Consider the following 23,779-nt stretch of genomic DNA (forward strand, 5'->3'; position numbering starts at 1 on the left):
GTCCTAGCAGGGCAGAGTCCTTGCCGAGGTCTCTGCTCTGCCCTACCAGGACCACAGCCTTCCCACTGCACCTTGTGCCTGCAGGGATGGAGTGTCACCAGCACTGCGGCAGCACAGGGAGCCTTCTGCATCTCTGCTGTCTTAGCCCCATTCACTCCCATGACAGCGGTGCTGCAGAGGGCCCATTCAGCAGCAGGATGGTCTTCTCTGCAGCCGGGGGCTCATCCTCCTTGCAGTCCTGGCTAGTAGTGTCTGCTCTATTACCCAAACCTCCACATTATCTGAATCCCTTCCTTATCCTCCAGCATAAAATACATGCTGCAGAGGGCATATATCTCACGCTGGGGGACAAGGAAGGGATTTGGATAATCGGATTTTGGATAAATAGGAGTATACTGTATATAATCTACCTGAAAGACTAGAAGGTTGATTTTGCTTTTTGCTCACATGCTCATCTCTGGCTAAAGGTTCCACATCACTCCATCCTTCTAGCCTCATCAGTGCTGCTACAGGATTAGGAAGTACAGTGTGAACTACTCCTTCCCACAAAGGCAAATAAGCTGCCCCTGCTATCAGCGGTTAAGAAGTTTACTAATCCGTCCAAACTTGAGGACAAAACTATTCCCCCCCACATCAGGCAAAAATACAGATGCTGGGTATACAACCAATCACCTTTCACTCTAATTAGTGCAATAGTTGATCAAAGCAAACAGCACAGAACTGAGATTGGAGAAGTAGAGTCTGCAGACCAATGGTTGGTAACAGTTTCAACAAAGAGAATTTTTACAACTTAAACAACCTTGTAAACTGAACTTCAACAGCTGTCTGCAATGGCAGCACCAGAATTTAACTCAAACATTCTCTTCTCATTGCCCTAGGGCAAGAATATAGAGCATTAGAAATATTCACAAAGGGTTGTTAAATTATCTTAGTACTATGATATACATCCAATTTGCTCAATATTTTAGTCTGGATGATAAATATCAAGTTCATATAGACAAATTTCTTTAAAAGGTGTCATTCCAAATGCCTGTGTCTCCCCGTAGGTGTTCATGAGCCTTTGAGCCATTCAGAACACTTGGCTTTGCAGTCACCACGTTATGAATGATGTGTTCAGCACTTGTATTTTCAGCTGAAATATTTAATTGTAAAATATCAGTTATTTCTTAACTTTTCTTAATAAAAGCTGCAATTCACATGATTTTACTTAGTCACAATAAGTCATAGGATACTGTTGAGTTACAAAAACCATGAGGAGTCCGGTGGCACCTTAAAGACTAACAGATTTATTTGGTCATAAGCTTTCGTGGTTAAAAACCCACTTCTTCAGATGCATGGAGTGAAAATTACAGATACAGGCATAAATATATATTGGCACATGAAGAGAAGGGAGTTACCTTACAAGTGGGGAACCAATGTTGAAGGCCAGTTCAGTCAGAGTGGATGTGGTCCACTCCCAATAATTGATGAGGAGGTGTCAATACCAAGAAAGGGAAAATTGCTTTTGTAGTGAGCCAACCCCTCCCTTAACACCATCAATTTGGGCTTGAATAGGGACTGGGAGTGGCTGGCTCACTACAAAAGCAATTTTCCCTCTCTTGGTATTGACACCTCCTCATCAATTGGGAGTGGACCACATCCACCCTGACTGAATTGGCCTTCAATATTGGTTCTCCATTTGTAAAGTAACTCCCTTTTCTTCATGTGCCAATATACATTTATGCCTGTATCTGTAATTTTCACTCCATGCATCTGAAGAAGTGAATTTTTTAACCACGAAAGCTTATGCCCAAATAAATCTGTTAGTCTTCAAGGTGCCATCGGACTCCTTGTGTTTTTGTGGATACAGACTAACACAGCTACCCCTCTGATGTTAAGTTACAATAAGTCATCCAATGCAAACTGTGATTTTTGCTCTTTAATATACAATTCAAATTCTCCTCTATATGGCTACACAAGTTATCCAGTCAGTGAACAGAAATCCTGTGTAATTTATGTAACTAATAGTTTAAACTGGATATTAATTAGCAAAATCTATAATCTGCATACATTCCAACACAAAAAATTTTTCCCTGAAAAAAGTTACTCATTTCACATAATGAAAATGAAAGTTTCTCATACAGAAAAGAACTAAAAAATGCAAATATATCACTTGCTCAGTTCTAGTTATTAGGTTACAGCCTAATATTTCACTGAGATGCCAATCTCTGAACACACAGGCTACAAAGAGGTGCACCTTAGGAAGCTAAATGCCCAAGGGGCATCATGAGGGACTTAGGGAATTAACTAAAGGACTGGAATTTGACATGATAAGAGGGGAACAAGCACTGAGAAGAATGAGGCATCTTGGTTGCTGGGAGGCAGGGTGAGACTGGAACTTGCCTGGAATAAATCCAGACTGCTTCTTCACAGCCAGGACCCACCCCCCTGCTGTTGCTCTCTTCTTCACACCAGGAAGTAGCATGGGACAAGTGGTGCATATCTGCAGTGGAGGCCAGTGAAGGGGAGAAACTGACCAGCAAAAAGTGGAATGAGGTATGAAGCAGGAGACTTTACACACACCAAAGGAGAACAGTTCACATACTCATGGGAGCAGATTTTATCGTTGGTGTACGGTTGGGAGAAATGAGATGAAAATATTAGTCTCGAATGCTGTGAACATTAACACTTAGCATGGGGAGGAAGAATCAGAGACTGAAGCTCAAAGTATACCAAAATAGAAGTGGAAGCAGCCACAGTCCCATTGTAAAGGCTGACACCAATAAAAACCTACATATATTTTTAAACAAGGTCTCACAGTCAAGGGTCTGTTCAGTCAAAATCACATGCAGTATGCTTTACGGTAGTGCTTGACCCCCTCCGATAGAAGATTATTTGTTTATCCTGATCTTAACAATATTTTTAATTTAAAAAGAGAAAGCTGAGTATTCACATTCTAAATAGATAAGAATGAGAAAGTAGAACTACACAAAGAACTTACCTGAGTTTCTTTCATACACAATACCATGTTGAGTTAATAAATCTTGAAGCCTTCTTATTTCTTTAGAAAGTTTCTTGTACTCCTAGAATAAAAAATATTTATAAAATGGACAATATGTTTTGCCCAAATACATATGTCTACTGAAAAATTCAGTTTGCATCAAGTATAAAATGTCCAAGCATAGTTATAAGGGAAGCCACTGGGAAAAAAAAAAACATGTTTGGAATGTTGTTTACCAGATGACTGGAGGATATGACACTAATTTTTAAAAAAATTTCCAGAAGCAATCCTGGCAACTACAGGGCAGTAAGCCTAATTTCAGTATCATGCAAACTGGTTGAAACCATAGTTTAGAACAGAATTATCACACACATAGATGAACACGATTTGTTGGGGAAGAGTCAACATGGCTTTTGTAATGGGAAATCATTCCTCACCAATCTATGAGAATTTTTTGATGGGGTCAACAAACATGTGGACAAGGGTGATTCAGTGGATATAGTGTACTTTCACTTTCAGAAAGACTTGACAAGGTCCCTCACCAAAGGCTCTTAAGCAAAATAAGCAGTCACAGGATAAGAAGAAAGGTCCTCTCATTGATCAGTAATTGCTTAAAAGACAGGAAACAAAGAGTAGGAATAAATGTTGTTTTCAGAAAAGAGAGAGGTAAATAATGGTGTCCCCCCAGGGATCTGAACAGCACTGGTCCCAGTACAACATATTCATAAATGATTTGGACAAGAAGGTAAAACAGTTAGGTGGCAAAATTTGCAGACAATACAAAATTACTCAAGATAGTTAAGTCCAAAACTGACAGAAAGAGTTACAAAGGGATATCACAAAACTGGATAACTGAGCAACAAAAGGGCAAATGAAATTCCATGTTGATACATGCAAAGTAATGTACATTGGAAAACATAATATCAACTATACAAATAAAATGATGGTGTCTAAATTAGCTGTTACCACTCAAGAAAGAGATATTGGAGTCATTGTAGATAGTTCTCTGAAAATATTTGCTCAATGTGCAGAGGCATTCAAAAAAGCTAACAGACTGTTAGGAACCATTGGGAAAAGGATGGGTAATAGGACAGAAAATATCACAATGTCACTATATAAATCCATAGTATGCCCACAACCTGAATACTGCATGCAGTTTTGGTTCCCCCATCTCAAAAAAAGATATATTAAAATTGGAAAAGGTACAACAAAGAAGGGCAACAAAAAATATTAGGGGGGTATGGAATAGCTTTCATATGGGGAGAGATTAAAAAGACTGGGACTACGCAGCTTAGAAAAGAGATGATGAAGGGAAGATATGATATAGGTCTATAAAACCATGAATGGCGTGAAGAAAGTGAATACAGATTGTATTATTTACCCTTTCACAGAACACAAGAATCAGGGGTCACCCAATGAAATTCATAGGCAGCGGGTTTAAAACAAACAAAAGGAAGTACTACTACACACAACGCACAGTCACCCTGTGGAACTTGTTGCCAGGGGATGTTGTGAAGACAAAAAGTATAACTGGGTTAAAAAAAAATTAGACAAGTTCCTGAAGGATAGGTCCATTAACAGCTATTAGTCAAGATGGTCAGGAATGCAACCTCATGCTCTGGGTTGTCCCTAAGCCTTGGACTACTGGATGTTGGACTGGACGGCAGGGGATAGATCACTTGATAATTGCCCTGCTCTGTTCATTCTCTCTGAAGCATCTGGCATTGGACATTGGTTGAAGACAGGATACTAGGTTAGATGGACCATTGGCTGCACTGAGTCAGACCATTCTTATGGTGTAAGAGTTCCAAAGACAGGCTGTTTAACTTGTGCACAAGGTTCATCAAAGAGATGGACAAACAAAAGGAAGTATTTCTTCACACAACGCAGTCTGTGAAACTCTTTGCCAGAGGATGTTGTGAAGGCCAAGACTATAACAGGATTAAAAAAAGAACTAGATAAATTCATGGAGGATAGGTCCATCAATGGCTATTAGCCAGGATAGGCAGGGATGGTGTCCTTAGCCTGTTTGCCAGAAGCTGAGAATGGGCAACAGGGGATGGATCACTTGGTGACTACCAGTTCTGTTCATTCCCTCTGGGGCACCTGGCATTGGCCACTGTCGTAAGATAGGATACTGGTCTAGATGGACCTTTGGGCAGTTCTTATGGACAAAGTATCAGCAATACAAAAAGACAGCCTGTGTTTCTGATAGATATTACCCATAGCATCTGGTTCCAACTGTTCCTCTACTGAAGTCTGGGACTATGAATCAGGCACTTAGCCCAGGAACTCCTTCCCTATAAACACCTCAGGTCTGCCCTCTGACTAGATTTTTATAGCACTACAACTGTTAACTCTCTCCCAAACACTGTTCCAGGGTTAGTCTCTGTCTCAAAGTTGCTGCCTGACAACCCGGCAGCAAATGTTTTACTTCTGAAGACCTGTGGCTACTCCATAACTACAGAAGCTTTAATGAACAGCTAATTAAACTATAAGGCAGTGGTCACCAACCGGTCGATCGCGATCAACTGTTCGATCCTAGAGGATCTCCCAGTCGATCGCGATCTCCGGCGGCAGCGCAGTGTGGCTGCCTAAGGCTACCCCACCCCCACACCGCTCCTGGAAGTGGCCACTGCAGCCCCATGCGCGCTGCTCCTGCCTGCAAGCACCGCCCCCACAGCTCCCATTGGCCAGGAGAGCTGCAGGGGCAGTGCTTGCAGAGAGGGGCAGTGTGCGGAGCCACATGCTTCCTGCCCTCCCCACCCCAGGGGCTGCAGGGTCGCATTGGCCCCTTCCAGGAGCGGTGTGGGGGCAGGGTAAGCAGGGAGCCTGCCTTAGCCTCGCTGCACCCACCGCCAAGCCACCGAAGGTAAGTGCTGCCCAGCTGGAGGCCGCAACCAAACCCCCATCCCTGAGCCCCCTCCTGGAGCCAGCACACCATAACCCCTTCTGCACCCCAAGCCCCACCCTGAGCCCCCTCCCAGAGCCAGCACCCCAACCCCCTGCCCCAGGCTCATCCCAGAGCCCCCTCTCACACTGCAAACCCCTCGGCTCCAGCCCAGAGCCCGCACCCCCTCCCGAACCCCAACCCCCTGCCCCAGCCTGGTGAAAGTGAGTGAAGGTGGGGGAGAGCGAGCAATGGAGGGAGGGGGATTGAGTGAGCGGGGCAGGGCCTCAGGGAAGGGGCAGGGTAGATCCTGAGTTGCCCTTAGATTCAAAAAGTGATCTTGGGCATAAAAAGGTTGGAGACCACTGCTATAAGGAAAGGCTGGAATCCCATAATATTCATCACCAGCTAGATAAATTAAAATTGAAAATAAGGTTCAAATTTTTAATAGAACTGGACATGGGCAGAAGGTGGAGCCCCCCTTTGGGGAAGCTAGCCCCTGGCTCCACCCCTTCCGCCCATGCCCTCCCCACAGCCAGAGCCCCAAGACGCCCTGCCCCCCCTCCCCCCCCCCCGAGCGTCCCCACCATGGGAGACCTGGGCTGGTCAAAGCCCTGAGCGCTCCCTGCCTCGGCTAGAGGTGCTCCGGGTTGGCCGCAGCCCAGAGCGCCCCCCCCGCCTGGAGAAGCCTTGAGGAGCCCCAGGCTGGCTAAAGCCACGCTGTACCTCCCCTCCCCAGACCCAACCCACACAGAGGAAAAGCGTCTGTTAAGATGCTTTTGGTATGCCTCATGCAAATTCCAGGGTGGCGGAGGAGGCGGTATGTGCCTCCTCAGCCGTTCCGGAACCTGCATGGGGCATAATAAAACAAAACCCTTCACCGCCAAACCCTACAACAGGAGGTGGGAGGGGGTGTCTGGCTGCCACGGCAGCGCCGGGGGAGGCAGAGCCTCCCCTGGCCTATTATACCCACCGTCCATGAAACTGGACCAAACCAAGAAGATATGTGGTGAATTCTCCATTCCTTTAAATGACCACATATATCTTTCTAAGAGAGATGATTTAATTAAACCACAAGTTATTAGGCCTGATGCAGGAATTAATGGGTGAAATTCTATAGCCTTTGCTATGCACGAGGTCAGACTAGATGACCACAGTGGTCTCCTTCTTGCTTTGCAATCTATGACTACCCTTCCAGCCCAGTCAATGAATCTCAGCACATCAATGACAGGGTACAACCATAGCACATGAACTTTTAGGCTGAATGTATTCTCTCCAGACATATTATGCACTTCAATTTTAGTGCTCAGTGCTTGCCTTTAATTCATACTAACATGCCCTGTAAATTCTGCTGCAGCGCATATGCGTATATACATATATAGTTGTAGATACAGGCACACATACAGAGAATTTAAAGGATACATGATATGAACCACTGGGCCTTTTGTTTGTAAAATGGCCTGAATGTTTCAGCATAATAAGACTTAGTGTGTATATTATATGATTACCAAGTACCTATCCGCCACAAGGCTCTGGTCCACCTTCCACTTGCACTAACTCCCTTCTGCTTCTTAATCCCATTCTAACCCCAGTTTATGAAAGTATGTCTAAAATGCACATCACCTAGGTATCCAAACTACTTCCCATATACCACCCCCTAACATCTCCTGGAAAGGCATTCAGTAATGCCAGTTTGTTTCCAATTTTCAGTATTAAAATAAGTTTTGCCATTTCTATTTATTTTTAAATATACTGTTATTTAGGCAACAGAAGATAACCAAGGGAGTAGATTTTATCTGAATCCTAACAACAGATAGGCAGCTTGGCTGAGAACTCAGTGGCTCAATCACACAGAAGAAGGATGGTGATTAACTCCATGTTGGTAAAATTCCTTGGACAAGCATTGAGAATTACTTTCTATACCTTATTGCATTTCTCCACTGTTTCAAATTCCAGACTTTTTAACTTTTTATTTTTTTTCTCAATCTCCTTTTCTTCTGTTGCTCTTAAAAGTCCTGCTTCCTCAAAAATCTCCTTCAACAATTTTTTGTATCCCTGGAAAAACAAAGACATTACATAAAGCCATTCTATTTCTGTTTGTAATTTACATTGGCTATTTTACAAGGTTTTGTGATTACCAGTAAACTGTAGCTAGATGCAGTGCACTAACAGTTTTTGCCAATAGTAGGATAAAAGCATCTATCCTAAAAAAGAGCTGGAACTGCAGAAAACAGACCAGTACTACAGTAATTTGAAAGTGACAGTCCTTTAACAAGAACTCAGAATGGATCAGCAAACCTGTTCAGTTATTAGCTCATCATAAAGAGACTGCTCTGCTTCATCCCACTTCCTTCGTAGGACTTCAGTCAGCATTGGATAAACTGAAAAAAGGAAAGTAACGCTGTCATAAATACTAACAGCTACATTTTCCTTAATTAACTATTTGAATGTAACCCTAATGCTGCTATGTGTGTGTTTTAACAGCTTAATGCTTCAATTCAACATGCATCACTGAGACCGCAAACTGCTACATTCACTTGCCGGGACCTGTTCCTCAATCCTATTTAAATCAATAGGAATTTTCTCAATCACTTCAAATGGGAACAGGAGCAGGCCCTAGAGGTCTAATGCTCCCAGACAGCAGCAGTGACCAAAGGTCTCTTCTTCCAGCTCCAGCTGTCCAGAAGGCTGCACCCATCACTGCTGGATGAGATCCTGATTGCACCCTCCTCACTTATAGACTATTGAAACACATCCTATCTAAGAATGACCATTAAGGCCAAATGGAGGCATATTCCAAGGGCTAGCTGGAGTGCACAGCATACTGTGGCAGTATGAATCCAATTCAAGGTGCTGGACTTCAATTACAAAACCCCAAAAGGGCTGGGGCCTGACTATCTCTGTAACCCCCTCTTAGGGCTGAGCCTCACTCTTACTATCTTCAGGGAATATTTCATTAAATATCTCTTCATGCAGACATTTTTCCAAACTGATGAATGCATCCACTGACTTATTAACTGGAGACTGGGATGGAAGTGGTGAGAATTAGAGAACTACGCTATTGTACACAAATAAATTTACCAAGGTGTTGTTTGTAGATTATGTAGGCTGAATTTATCGCAATGCTCTTTGTATTCCTCCATTCCCTCTCCCACAAGCTCTCTGTATGCCCACCATCCCATCCCCTTCTTTTTCCAGGGATTCCTTGCAATTCACCCGAATCTCTTCCCTGCAAGGGTCTGTGTGTCCCCCTCCCCCCTCTCCTCCCATACCAGGTCCCTCATTCTCTCCCCATACCAGCAGCTCAGCATGCATCCTATTATCCTCTTTCCCCCAAACTCCATTCCTCATACCAGGGTCCTCCAATCAACTCCCCCCCCACACCAGGAGTTCTGTGTGCCCCCCATTCCAAATCCCCCATGCTAGGGGCTGTGTCTGATTCTCCAATTCTCAGGGGGTCCTTCATTCTGGCCCCCAAGCCAAGGGCTGTGTGCACACTTATTCCCCACCTTCCCTGGGTCCTTCCCCCAGCATGGGTTCTGTGCCCCCCAATCCTCTCTCCCCCATATCAGATCCCCCAATCTCCATCCCCCCACTAGAGATGGTGTGCTCCTTTCGTCCCTCCCTCCATATGAGGGTCCCCCGTTTTCCCCTAACATTCCAGCAGCTGTGTGCACTTCTCTCTGCTCCCCCCAGGCCCCTCCATTTCCCTTTCCCCCACCACCATTACTTTCTGTCCAGAAGAGAAGTCATTCAGCATATCAAAGTGTTACACTATTGGGAGGATAAGCTGACATGAGCATGGGTATTGTTGTGCTGGAATGTGTTCATGGAAATCATGAACTAGCTCTGTGATCTACAGATAATTGTAGAGGTGCTAGAGGCTGTGGCTAAAAAGCTGTCAGGGGCTCTTTTGTTCCCCAATCTCCCCCTTTTGGTTTTCTGCTCTTCCCCGAGATCAAATAGGGTTCTGACAGTTGATGCCTTGAACATTCCCTGAAATTCTGAAATTAACTGGAAGGAGTTTTCAAAAGTTATCCCATTACATACAGAGAAATGCTATTGAGTTGATCATAGGGACTTTGCAAGCTCAGATAAGAGTGCCCAATTATTATAGTGATGGTTACTTTAGAAATGCTTGTAATAAACAATGTTACATTTACTTCTTATTGATGTAATGATACAAACTAACAAACCAGAAATCTAAACTTAAAGGCTTGGGTAAAATGCCACCTGCCTCTCACACATGCACAGACCTTTTTATCCTACCTACCTAAAAGAGAATGAGGATGGCAAGCAAGAGGAGTCTCAAATGTTAGAGAGTAAACACAAGTACTCGGCTCAGACACATGAGCCAACTTATTGTTTTTTCCACAAATAAGAAGAACCTGAAGAGCAGAAAAAGAAGGATGAGAGGAAATAGGTTAAACACACAATACAGTCACTAGTTTCATGTTGAACAGAACCAACATACATCACTAACTTCCCATTTTACCATGAGCATAGATGCATTCCAGCAAGTACTGTAGTCAGCTCTCAGTGCTGCCATCATTTTACCCAGTGCAGAAGAAAGAGGTCACAGCCACTAGTTAAGTCTTTTTCAGATTAAGTTACCCATATATACTCGTTCATAAGTCGAATATTTTTGGTAAAAAAGTGATGCATCAAAGAGCGGGGGTCGGCTTATAAACAGGTCTACACCAAAATTTGATGATTTTAAACTCTATGGAATCATTGAATTGAAAATCTAACACATTGTCGATTTGTTTACCTGGAGCGTTCACAGGCATGGAGCCCTTCGGCTCCCTGTGGCTGCGGTTCACCGTTCCCATTGGCTGGGAACGGAACTGCTGACACTGGGAGCTGAGGGGCTCCATGTCTGTGAACGCTCCAGGTAAACAAAACGTCCAGGCCCGCTAGCGGCTTACCCTAATGGGCCAGGAGCCAAAGTTTGCCAACCCCTGAAATATAGGGTCGGCTTATGAAAGGGTCATACCGTTTTTGCTATTTTTACCGAACCATCTTGGGGGGTCGGCCTATAAACGAACGGGCTAATGAACGAGTATATACGGTATTTTAAAGCATGGAATAAACTTGTTCCTTTCCCAATGGGAAGTGATTCCTCCACCTAAGTCACCACAACTTCCAACAGACACACACTAAATTAGATGCCCTTCGGTGCATTTGCTACTGAGTGATACATGCTCCCACCTCTGAAGGACTACCAGCCTATGAACAGTGAAAAATTGCATCCAGGTCTCCTCAATAGCAGTACAAAGTAAAAAGCACTAAACACCAGGCTCTTATGTCCTTTAATTTTTCCAGAGAATATTGATTTACCCTGCATTGTAGATGCTCATTATGATCTTTACATTTTCAGCTTTAATGTTTCATGACCTTTTACAAGCAAAAGCCCAAGGAGGATTCAAATTCTTAATATTAGAAATCATGTAATACTACAAGGCCAAATATATCTTCAATGTGGCTACAGGAAGAAAGGATGCTCTTATGGCATGCATAATAGGCTCCCTTCTCCACCCCTTGGATCAACACAAACAGGCTGGATGCTTCCCAGTTTATAAGCACCATTTTTTTATTCCCCTTCACCAGTACAGCCTCATGAAGCAATATAAAGCTGAAACTTTCCCCTTAGCCCACTATCGAGGGAAGGACAGGGACAGATCTCCTCATCCTGAGATCCTGCCTCCCTTAGCCCCTACCAGCCACTCCCCTTGCACTTCCTTCTTGTCCTCTAACTTCCCAGCTGACAGGTTGGTTGCTCTCACTAGCTTGTCAGCCTCTTGCCTAATTAAACCACTGAGCACCCTCCCTCCAATTAAATCCACTCCAGGGGGGAATAGGTAGTACCTTAGTGACAGAGTACTTGGTCAGTTCTAGGCTCCCAGCACTCTGTCACAGTAAGACAGTGCACTGGAAGTCAGAAACCTTGGTTCTATTGCTGGCTCTCCAACAGGATTCTTCTGTCATCTTGGCCAAGTCACGTCACTACCCGCCTCACTTTCCCATTGATCAACCTATCTATCTTAGGATTTTACACAGCCTCTCATCACTGTAGTATCTAAGTGCTTCCACATAAAATCAATAGCAATAGCTATTGTCTTAAGCAACAGAGGGTCCTGTGGCACCTTTAAGACTAACAGAAGTATTGGGAGCATAAGCTTTCGTGGGTAAGAACCTCACTTCTTCAGATGCAAGACTTGCATCTGAAGAAGTGAGGTTCTTACCCACGAAAGCTTATGCTCCCAATACTTCTGTTAGTCTTAAAGGTGCCACAGGACCCTCTGTTGCTTTTTACAGATTCAGACTAACACGGCTACCCCTCTGATACTTGAGCTATTGTCTTGTGTCACAGAGGAATGTGAGACTTAATTTTGTAAAGCTCCTTAACCTCTGAAAAGGACCTAGAGAAGGGCAAACATTATTTTAATAAGGGGAGAAGAGAGGTCTCAGGCACGAGTTCCCAGATTTTTACATAGTATGGACCTCATATTTTCAGAGTCTTTTGGACATCTCCTTTCCATTCACAATCATGTAACATCCCTTTTCAGCAAAAGCAACTGCTCACATGTAACTGTCATGTATTTTAACTGTTTTTAATAGTTTTGTCTTTTTGACAAAAGCTAATTATACTGTCTTTATTTGCTCTTCATTTTACCTTCCACCCCTTCTGCCCACATCTGTTCTGCTCCTCTCTCACCTGCACATGCTTCTTGTGACCTGGCCCTCTACTTTTCCCATACAAGTTTCTCTGCCACTTGGTTTCCTCTCAAAGTACTGTTTAACTACCTAGTTCACTCTCCCTTGACATGTGTCATCCAGTAGTGGCTGGCAACTCCAGTCCCACAAGTAACTTCTATTTCTCTCCTCTTATGTAGCAGTGGCCCATAGCGGAAGTTACAGAGCATTTGTCCCTAGTGGTAATGGTAATACCAGAACATCCTATTTTGCATGAACAAAAAGAAAGAGTTAAAGTCTCCAGACTGGTGTGAGTGAAAACATCATCATCAGCCTTTTATCCTGGTTTTACCCTCCATTCCTAACTGTTGTCCCATATCTCATCTTGCATTTTTCTACTTCATGTCCTAAACCATGAACTCTTTGGGCAGGAAGAGATCTCAATTTGTAAAACCCCATCTAAGTTTTCAAGTCCTATGGTATATTAATGGCTTTAATAGTTTAAACTGGTACAAACATGCCAGCTGTATTAACGGCATCAGGATGATTAATTACTGTACCTTTGTCTCTCTGTTTTTGGTTTCACATGAATCCCCTTCTCTCATCCACATGCCAACAAATGTGTTGTTGTAAATTTCCCATTCATGCCAAATACTGGAAAAAGAGAACAGCTCAAAAGACATGTTTTTTAATTTTGGGGAGAAAAGTTAAAAACCTGGTAAGAAAAACAGAAATACTCTAACACTGTATTAAAATTCACTTTATCAATTTCAATTTTTTGAAGGTCCTTTAATATCTCCTTTTCTTACTGCCCAGATCTGCCCCATCACAGATCAATTACCTCATAACCACAGTGGAGTTCTTTAATTACTTATAGAGTCTCCATCACAGTAGTTTCTGAGCACTACGGTTATTCTGACGTGTCTCAAAACCATTTCCACACTTTCTTAACCAAATAAAACTGAAAAAGGGTTTTAATTTTGTCATCAATAATTTGTTTGAAAGAGGCGTTACCAAACTCCAATCTTCTCAATTGCTCAGAATACAGAGTAAGCCCAAACAACGTATGTCAGCAGATGCGTGAAACAAGAATACAAACTCAAAAACATGCTCACTCTTCAAAACTTGTCAGTGAAGAGAAGCATTTATTAACAATATATTTCTGAAAAGTGACCTATTCTAATTTAAAATGAAATATTCCCTGTTAGACCATAAAACTCATGATAGTCACAACTGTGGTCTCACAATCAACCCAGGTTGGGGGCCAGGATAGAATCCTGACTCAGAGGATAGCCTTAGGGATTGTCCACCCAAGGTTTTTTCACACTAACTTTTTTTTTTTTTTTTTTTTTAATTAAAATGCCCTGGGTCCATACAACACAATTCTTCTTTCAAATGAAGTGCCAATTATTGCAAATTAGACAATCCACTTTGAAAGTTCATTTCAGAATGAATTAGTGCAGAAAAAGGTTTTTGTGGATGCATCTGTATTTCGCACTGACTTGGCAGTCCTCCAGTTGCTCTCCCACACTGCATTGCATCACACCATATCAGGACCAAGCTGTTTGTTTACCTATGTTCACTCTACCGCTCTGGGAGGTCATTTAAGATAGATGTGACCTCCCCGTTTAAATGCTGGTGCATAGCCAGGATCACCCCCTTTGCAACTGCAAACTCCTGGAGCCCATACATCAGTATTATAACACTGTTATTATTGCAACCATGCCTTGTGCATCCGCATGAAACCATGCAGAGACCATGGACTTCCTTATCATCTGGGGAGAGAAGAAGAGCAGGCCTGCCTTTACAACAGCGACCGTAAGGTCAACAGAAAAGTCATTTCACCTCTGTTGTTCTGTTTCCCACCTGTAAAATGGGGATAATACTTACTGCTTCCCAGACGTGCCCTGACAAATAACATTTGTACAGCTCTTTGAAAATGTAAAAACATAGTAAAAAGAGGGCAACCCATAAACCTCAGCCTGCCACATTCACTCCCTTCCCTTAGATTACTGAAAAAGACATGGAAATAGAACCATAAAAAAGTTGTAGGGCTAACAAACCAACACTTTACTTCAATTTTTAATCACTTTGCTTTTCATAGCTTTCCTTTTGTGTGTATGTGTATGGTGTCTATTTAGACTAAGCTCTCTGAGGCAGGAACTTTATCATAGAAGATTAGGGTTAGAAGTGACCTCAGGAGGTCATCTAGTCCAACCCCCTGTTCAAAGCAGGACCAAACATATATGATATATTTATCTTAAAACATATACAATCTGTAAGGCGCCTATCAAACTACTGGAGGTCACAAATGCAGAAAAATAAAATATTAGTGTTACATGATAATGCAAGGTCTTGCCTTTTAGGATGTGGCACCCCATTCAGGGTGCACTGCGATCTCCAAGACACAGATTCTCTGTATCCTGGAGTTTGAAGGCATTTAGCAGAACAACTAGAGGGACTTAGATACTAAATTTTTGGAATTATCTAATTTGAGTAGCAAGAATAATCACACACTTTAAAAATACTCAGTAGCTTTCATTGTCAAATATGTAAAATCCTCATTTTTGTTTCTCAGTCCAAGAAATCCTTTAAAACATCAAGTTAGTCCATCCATTATCTTTCATGATGTATAAACATTTTAAAGTGAAACTGAAACAAGCCCAGATCTGTCTTCTTGGAACATCAGTTTTCATTTTTGCTTAACTGAAACAAAAGTCCTTGATTGTGGAAAGAACCAGGCTTTGCTAACCCCTGAAAAAAAATATCTCAAACATTTCTAAAGCACCTAGCCCCACAGAATCTAAGCAATAAAACAACAAATAAAGATAGCACTGACTACAGCATACGTAAAAAGAGGCTCCTTTCTGATGTGTGGGAAACATAGGCCTTTTTGAAAACACAGGTCTTGAACGTAGACCTGAATCATAGAAGATTAGGGTTGGCAGAGACCTCAGGAGGTCATCTAGTCCAACCCCCCTGTAGTCCAAGAATCTGATCCTGGACTAAAATGGTTCTTTAAAAATATTTCTGAAATGGATAAATACCCTTGTTCAGTAGTTCAGTGCAGTGTCTCTGCATCCTGAACACTTTCTCAGGTCAGGACCTTTCTCCAACAATTCTGTTACTCTCCCAGTTTCCAGACAAATCAAATAATTCAGTGGTTCTGGGTCTTCACAGCTTAAAGACCTATCACCGGCACAGGCTCCCTACTGCTGTCTAGAAATCCACTGCAGCTCAGCTAGCTTGTAGGATTCTCTCGGATGCTGACAAGAGTGACTACAAACCAGTCTCTGCCACTGTCTGGTCCTAAGGCCCATTATATTTCTGGGTGTAACCTCCTCGTCTCAGACTTTCTGACTAGCCTACTTGCAGGGAAGACCAGCTCTTCACTCACGTTCTACCCATCTGCACATAGGAAATATTTATAGAGGCAGACACCTTTAAATCAGTCTTTGTTTTTAAATTAAATGTATGCTAGCTCCTCTACCTGGATCTAGGCACTGACTCGACAGGCTGAATGGGCTTTTATTAAATATGTTTAAAATTATTTCTAGGCCCAGACCAAGAAGGAGTTTCATTTCAAGAGATCACACTTGAGAGCTATATGCAACTCAAAACTGAGATTTAAGGAGAAAGTGCCCATGAAAACTTGGCTAACGTAAATTGTGGCTGTATACTTATTTTGTGTTTCTTGCAGGAAATGCATGTCATGTGCAGTTGACAATGGCTTCCAGTCTGTTTTGGGGGTCAAACTGCATGTCTTTTTGTGTTATGTCACTGGAACTATAAATAGCCAAGCCATTCAACATCAGAATAGGTGGTTTAAATGGAAGACAGCTGGAGATATGGCATCTTCAGAGACTGGAATTTATTGCCCCACTGGTCCAACTTAGCCCAAATTTGTTGACCTTTAGGACACATTAAAAGTCCTATCAGCTTTCCCAGGTTTTCCAGGGGTTGTGAGATGGGGAACATTTTATTTTAGTGGAAAGGAAAATCTTTATAAAGATATAGAATACACTTAATTTTTGTGCTCTTAGAGTGTCCAATAAATAAATCTCATACTCAACTATAATGTCTCCATTTTGTAGTTATGTCAGTTCTGCCTTAAGACTTTTTATTTGGTGTTTTAAAAGACATGATCCCATATATGGGATAATTCCCATTCTTGGGCAATCTCAAGCAGTTGATGTAATGCTACACGTGATCCACAAATGGGAAAAGGATTGTTAGAAAGAATACTTACCTTTAGAGCCCTCTTTCACATTTTACTCTTGGCATATGTTAAAACCAACTAGGATTTCCAAATTCTGGATCCTCATGGCTTAGCTAACATGCAGTTTTTAAGTTTAAAGCAATAGCCACTAACATTGTATTTTCAACATTAGCTGTAAAGTAATGAGAACAGCAGGAACTAGATGACGCCTACAGTTGAAAGCTGCCAGATTGATCTATTTTACGTATTCTTAAATTAAGTCTCAAGAATAAAATGTTATAGTCAAATAAGAATTTATTAATTAATAAAATAAATGGCCAAGGAGCCTGATTTACTAAAAGTCCATGATTTGGCTATTAGAAGAGGTTTAACAAGATACATTTTGCAGCGCTTTCACACAAATTGTGCCCTCAGTTACACCCTTACAACCTCATCAGCTTCTACAGGATAGTGGCATTAGTGTAACTGAAAACAGTTTAGAGAACAGTGTTTGGATTTAATGCGAAGATTAGTTCATTTTCAAGGTAACGTAACTATAGCTAATTTAAAAAGTGCTGATTTCAAGAGCTCTACAAAGAGCGCAACTCAAAAACTAAAATAAAAAAAAAAAGAGTCTGGATTTTCTCACCCTAAAATCCCACTGTAGGCATTCCACCGAAAGGTCTGCTCATGCTGAGTGACATTATGGAAAGGACAGAACTCATATTTATACCTAAAGAAACAAAATATTTCAGATTTTAAAAAATAAAATGAAGGCCTATATCATTGCCAATTCTAAAAATACAGTCAGGCACCTAAACCAGTTACTCACGTAGATTCCACAAAACTGAAACACTTGCCAGCAAGCCTGAAGAGATGTGCAGGACCTGAAAATAAAATGAAATGGCTTGCAAAAGGGATAATGGGTTGGTTAAATTTAAACAGAGTTATCATGATAATAGAATTGTATGTGTACATGTTGCAGATTTAACATTCCACAGAGCGTAAGGCAATCAGCATCCAAGAAACCTAAACTAAGGTACTTATTTTGCCCTCATTACCATAGTATCTTTGTGCCTCAATCTTTAATGTATTTATCCTTCAAACATTCTGGTAGGGAGGTAGGGAAGCACTGTTATCCCCATTTTAGGGGCTGGGAATTGAGGCATAGAGAGACTCACACAGGAAAATTATTTTGACTAGGTTAGGTGCTATATAAGTGATAAATACTAACTGGTAGCATCTGAGATGCCAATAATTATCTGTGAAATTCAGAGAAGAAATTATTCTTCCATAAGGCTAAGAAACATTTTCATGATTGGATTAAAGAACATAGAGCATAGACTAATCATGTAGATATTATACTGTGGCAAGTGCTTCTACCAAAGTCTATCTTACTATTAAACAACTGCAATCAAAAATTACACACTCACACACAGATTCTTTTAGAGATTATAGTCACAAAAATGGTCATTTATAATAGACATTTTCACACACCTGAGGTTGGGGAAGGTGCCATCTTTGGAAGGAGCCTGTTTGTCTGAGGTAGGAATGGGTTGTTCAATCTTTTAAAAAAGAAAAAAAAGACTAATTTAAAATAATTTAGACTAATTTAAAATGATGTTTTCCATTTGCAGTGAGATTAAATTAGAATATTTTTATCTAGGTATTTAATATGTCCCCCAGCACCCTAGTATCTGAGCATCTAAAGGACTGTCAGATTGAAAACAACAGCCAAAACCATCAAACCTGGATCCTAAATCCATATTTATATACCTGAATAATAGTAGTCTGATTTTCAAAGGTCCTCAGGACCTACAGTTTTCATTGTCTTCAATGAGAGCCACATGAACCCCTGGTAGGGTCATGGTTACTTACTGTAACTGTGGTTCTTCTTCGAGTAGATGCAGCCATGCATTCCACTAAGGTGACTCACAAACAATATGCACCCCAGGAGGCCGGGCTCAGAGTCTACCTAAACAAGGTTTGCAGGACCACCCTATCAAAACTTGCATCTACTCTGGATGATAGGTAATGGCATAATGGTTCATAAATGTATAGACTGACAACCACATAGCAGCCCTGCAAATGTCCAATATTGAGATGTCACTGAGGAAGGCTATTGACATTGCTTGATCTCTCGTAGAATGAACTCGCACCCACTGAGGAGGTGTAGCCGAAGCTATTTCATATGCAGTCTTGATACAGCTTATTATCCATTTAGAGACCATCTGTGAAGAGACCAGTTGCCCCTTCATGTGATCTGTATATGATACAAGCAGATGAGGCAAGCATGACAGTTTAATCCTGTCCAGATAAAAGGCTAGACATCATCTAACATCTAACCTATGGAGATGCCGCTTCTCCAGAGTTTAATGTGCCTTAGGAAATAACACCGGTAACTATACTACCTGGTTCAAATTAAACTGAGAAACTTTACACAAAAATTTTGGGTGTGGTCATAAAGTCAATTTTTTCTTGTAGAACTGTATATAAAGGGGCTCTGACATCAGAGCCTGGAACTCACAGACTCTCCTTGTAGATTATCACTACCAGGACTGCAGTCTTCTGACACAAAAGTGGAAATGGACAAGATGCCAGGGGCTCAAATGGAGGTCCCATCAAAGTCACTAGGACCACGTTAAGGTCCCACAGAGAAACCGGCTCTCGGACCAGATGATGGAGATGAAGAAGCCTTTTTAAGAATCTTGCTACCATGGCATTGGAGAAGACTGATCTTCCCTGAATGGGGGGGATGAAATGCTGACATCACTACCAGATTCACTCTCAATGAGCTAAGCACAAGGCCTGATAACTGAAGGTGCAGAAGTACTCCAAGTTCTCCTGGACAGAAGCCAGCATCGGCTGAAGTCTGCAGGCCAATGACTGCACTAAAAATCACTTCCAGTTTGCCAAATATGCCATTCTAGGACCTGTTGAACAGCCACCAAAAACCACTCTTCCTCGTTCAGCCATGAACAAGTTAGGGAGAAAACTTGTTCACCTTAGCCTCTAAGGATAGAACAAGAAGCAATGGGCTTAAACTGCAGCAAGGGAGGTTTAGGTTGGACATTAGGAAAAAGTTCCTAATTGTCAGGGTGGTTAAACACTGGAATAAACTGCCTAGGGAGGTTGTGGAATCTCCATCTCTGGAGATATTTAAGAGTAGGTTAGATAAATGTCTATCAGGGATGGTCTAGACAGTATTTGGTCCTGCCATGAGGGCAGGGGACTGGACTCGATGACCTCTCAAGGTCCCTTCCAGTCCTAGAATCTATGAATCTATGAAGCAGCTGCGCTGTGAGATGTAAGGAGGTGAGAGCGGGAAGTAGGGTGTTACTGCAATCCCATGTAAGTAGGTCAGGATGGACAGATGAAGGGGTACAGGAGGCTGAACTGACAGTGCAAGAAGGTCAGAGAACAAGCACTGCCTCAGTCACACCGGGGCAATGAGAAGGAGTTTGGGGCAATGAGAATGAGTTTGGCCCAATCCTCCTTTTGCTTGAGGATGCCTGTGGGATGATCAGGATTGGGGGGGGAGAAGCGTACAGGAGACCTAACTGCCAGCTGAGATGAAAAGCATCGGACTGGGAGCCCAGACAGAGGCCCCCTTGAGAACTGAATAGACGACACTTTCTGTGTCCCTTGTAGCAAACAGGTCAATCATCAGAATGCCCAAGCTGCAAAGATGACCCAGAGGCCTTTGTCTTCAGGGACCACTGGTGACTATGGGAAAAATTCCTGCTGAGATGGTTTGCAAGATGATTCTGGACCCCGGGCAAGTGACCAGCTATGGGAGTGATACTCTCCTCGACACGGAATTACCACAACCCGATTGCTTCTTGGCAGAGCATCCTGGAGCATGCTCCCCCTTGCCTGTTCACAGAATACAACATGGTGGTATTGTTGGTAAGTATGTGAACCACTGAGCCTAATACAGTCCAGAAAAGCATGACATGCATTGTAGATGGCCCAAAGCTCCAACATATTGATATGCAATGAGGCCCCTGCTCCAACCACACATCCTGAACTTTCACTGACCCCAGATGTGCTCCCCAGACCATCAGGGAGGCACTCGTTGGTTATGGCCAGACAAAGGGAACACCCTGACAAACATTCTCCAGAAGTATCCACCATCGCAAGGAGTCCAGGACCAATGGTGGGGGATGGACCAATTTGTTCAAGAGGTGAAGAGTCAGACAGTAAACTGTCCAGAGCCATATTTGAAGGGGGTGAAGCCACAGCCTTGCAAACTATGCCACCTGCATGCAAGCGGACATGTGGCCCAAGAGCCTCAGGCATATCCAAACTGTCATGGAAGGCTGCAACTGCAGACTGAGGCAAAGGTAGCAAATTGCCTGAAAATGGTCAGTCAGCAGAGATGCTCTTAAACTCACAGTCTGCTAGGGCTTCAATAAACTCAATTTTATGAGGGGGAACCAAAGTTGACTTCCCAGTGCTTAGGATGAGATCCAAACAGTTGAGCAAGCGCAGTATAGTGTTGATGTGAGAAAGGACCGCCTCTCTGGACCTGCTTCTCAGTAATCAGTCATCCAAATACAGGAAGATGTGACCAAGACCATCCAATTGGTAAAAACCTGAGAGGCAGAAGAGAGGCCAAAAGGAAGTGTACTGAAAATGGCACTCCGCCATGATGAATCGAAGGAATTTTCTGTGGCTCAGCAAAATTAAAGGTATGTGTCCTGAAGGTCCAGAGCAGCAAACCAGTTGTTCTGAGACAATGTGGGGAGAATAGTCAATAGAGTAACCATTCAGAACACTGTGTATCTGATACATTTGGTGAGGCTGCAAAAGTCGAGAATGGAACTTATCCCTACCTTGGATTTGGGCACCAAAAAGTATCTGGCCCCGGTGTTCCATCAGAACCGCCTCCACTGCTCCCAAAGCCAGTAGAGAGCGAACCTGCTTGAGGAGCGGTATCTTGTGAAAGGGGTTCCTGAAGACGGACAGGGAAGCAGGGTGGGGGGAAGGGATGGAAAGGAATGGATGGCATAGCTGGATCCTAAGCAGTGTCAGATCAGGCTATCAGTGGTGATCGAGCCCCAAGCCTTGTGAAAGCAACCCAGCCTGTCCCCAGCAGGTGCTGCTTTAGCTGAAGATCCTTTACCACCTGAGTGGCATTTTGTGAACTATTTGGAAATTGAATCTCCTTGAAGTGGACTTTGCCTAAATATAGCGAGCATGCATGTGGGGATTGTTGTTGGGATCACTCCCCCTCAAAACAGATAATGTTTAATCCCTGGTGAGAGCATCGCCACAGAAATACTTAAATTAAAGCTAACTAACACTAAATCTAACTAGCACTATACTAAGAATACTAATTAACTATATACAATTTAAAAAGTCACTGCAAAATAGAGATTGTGAGGTTAGGAACCACACAGAGCTCTGACTCCAGCCACAGGCAGTATGAAGAAACTGAAGGGGGTCGAGGCAGTACTGCCTCAGATAGCCAGGGAAGGGGCTATGAGCACAAGACATGCTCACACCTAAGCAGAATACATGGTTGCATCTAAAAATCTTCAACCTGGACACCCAATCACACGGGGACAAATCACCAAGCAGAAGGACCAGAGCCATTTCTGTGTCAACAGACCTGAAAACAGACTGAAAGATAAAAGAAATCTAGGGACTCCAGATGATGCCAGTTACCTCACCATGACCTTTTCACCTTTCCCTAAACACAGCAAGTTGAAGACAAGGCAATACATTGGCAATGTCAGAACATGGTTTCTTACCTAAGGGCCAAACAGCCACTTCTTTGAGAGAACCTGGTCCACTGCATCCTGCCCTCCTTCAGGAAAGCTTTAGACATCTCAAGGAATGGACTCAATTTGTCTCATTACCCATTGGCACAGGGTCCATCTCACAGGTAATAGCCCCATCCTCGTTCCTAGAACGCTATGAATTACTTTCCAATCTAACCAGTGCTCAGCATTCTGGATTCAAATTTGGTTCTGATTAGATTTGGTTTAATTCTTAAAGCCAGCTGCCTGAGCAACAGCATCACCTACAGGTGTCATCTGAAATACCCCTGGTGACAGTCCCTAGATCTGAACTTGTGACCTGGAGGCAGGCAGTTCTTTGTGTGGCACTCACTTGATCACAGAGAGCAAGGCGGTGGTTAGTTCCTCACAGCAAAAAAAGAGTGTGATTTTACATCAAGATAATTACTTTAGTGTAAAATCCTTGTGGAGGCAAGGCACTGTAGTTTTAACCTTGATGTAGCTAGTCAAGATAAACCCCATATGAGAGAGCAGTTATTTCAACTTGCCACATCAAAGTAGAAACTACCTTTGCCTCATTTCCACTAGGATTTTACACTGAAAGAGCTCTTTTGATGTAAAAACACATTTTTCTTCTTTTTTTGCAGTGAAGACAAATGCCAAGTTTGCTCAGGGTGCAAACCACGGGCCAAGGAGGTTGACAGGAAGATGATGATTATCACTGCCCAACTGCATGTCTATGATATAAGTAAATGTGCCCAGCGGCCACAAAGGGCTAGCAAATTGCTGTCAGTAACAAGAGAAATTCTGCATGGGGAAGTACCAGGGCCACGCACCCAAAGGTGTTCGGCTCCTCCACGATTTTCATCTTACCAGCTGACGTAAAGAGACCTATAAGAAAGAGGGGAGAGGGCCTGGTCAGTGGGTGGGAGAGGAAGTTCACTGCGGTGGCGGAGCCAGCGGGGGAGGGGGCTTCCCTAGGGGCATGGTCAGTGAGTGGGTGTGGGGGAGAGGGGACTCGCGTGGGGTTCACGCGGGGGAGGAGGGAGATCGGGCAGCGGCAGGTGTGGGAGGAGGGCGGCAGTGGGGGGGCGCGGTCGGTGGTTAAGAAGGGGGCGCCTATGGCCCGGTTCCGCTCCCACTCCATAGAACCCAGTTCGTGGGGTCCATCCCACCCCCTTGGCGCTCACCGAACCCCGCGTTCAACAGCGCGAGCAACAGCGCCCAAGCCGCCATTGCTCCCGGAAGCGGAAACGCGCCTCTCGGGG

At 43.1% G+C, this 23,779-nt stretch overlaps 1 protein-coding gene across 4 annotated transcripts; it reads right to left on the reverse strand.

Moving 5' to 3' along the window:
• Nucleotides 1-203: 203 nt before the first annotated feature.
• On the reverse strand, nt 204-23,766 carry GNPTG (N-acetylglucosamine-1-phosphate transferase subunit gamma). Of its 4 annotated transcripts, XM_065411963.1 has the most exons (12): nt 23,702-23,766; nt 23,385-23,402; nt 22,524-22,678; nt 18,262-18,329; nt 17,597-17,651; nt 17,414-17,497; nt 13,127-13,220; nt 10,144-10,258; nt 8,169-8,251; nt 7,794-7,925; nt 2,981-3,062; nt 204-1,132 (listed from the first exon to the last, which is right to left on the reverse strand). In XM_065411963.1, the coding sequence occupies exons 3-12, from the start codon at nt 22,598-22,600 to the stop codon at nt 1,008-1,010; spliced, it is 915 nt and encodes a 304-aa protein (XP_065268035.1). In that variant the 5' UTR covers nt 22,601-22,678; nt 23,385-23,402; nt 23,702-23,766; the 3' UTR covers nt 204-1,007. The 4 variants fall into 4 exon arrangements, with proteins under 4 accessions (XP_065268035.1, XP_065268036.1, XP_065268037.1 ...); XM_065411964.1 differs by lacking the exon at nt 23,702-23,766 and having other exon boundaries at nt 23,348-23,400; XM_065411965.1 differs by lacking the exon at nt 22,524-22,678 and having other exon boundaries at nt 206-1,132.
• Nucleotides 23,767-23,779: the final 13 nt, after the last annotated feature.

This window comes from Emys orbicularis, chromosome 10, assembly GCF_028017835.1.
Source record: "Emys orbicularis isolate rEmyOrb1 chromosome 10, rEmyOrb1.hap1, whole genome shotgun sequence".
In the NCBI taxonomy this organism is placed as follows: Eukaryota; Metazoa; Chordata; order Testudines; family Emydidae; genus Emys; species Emys orbicularis.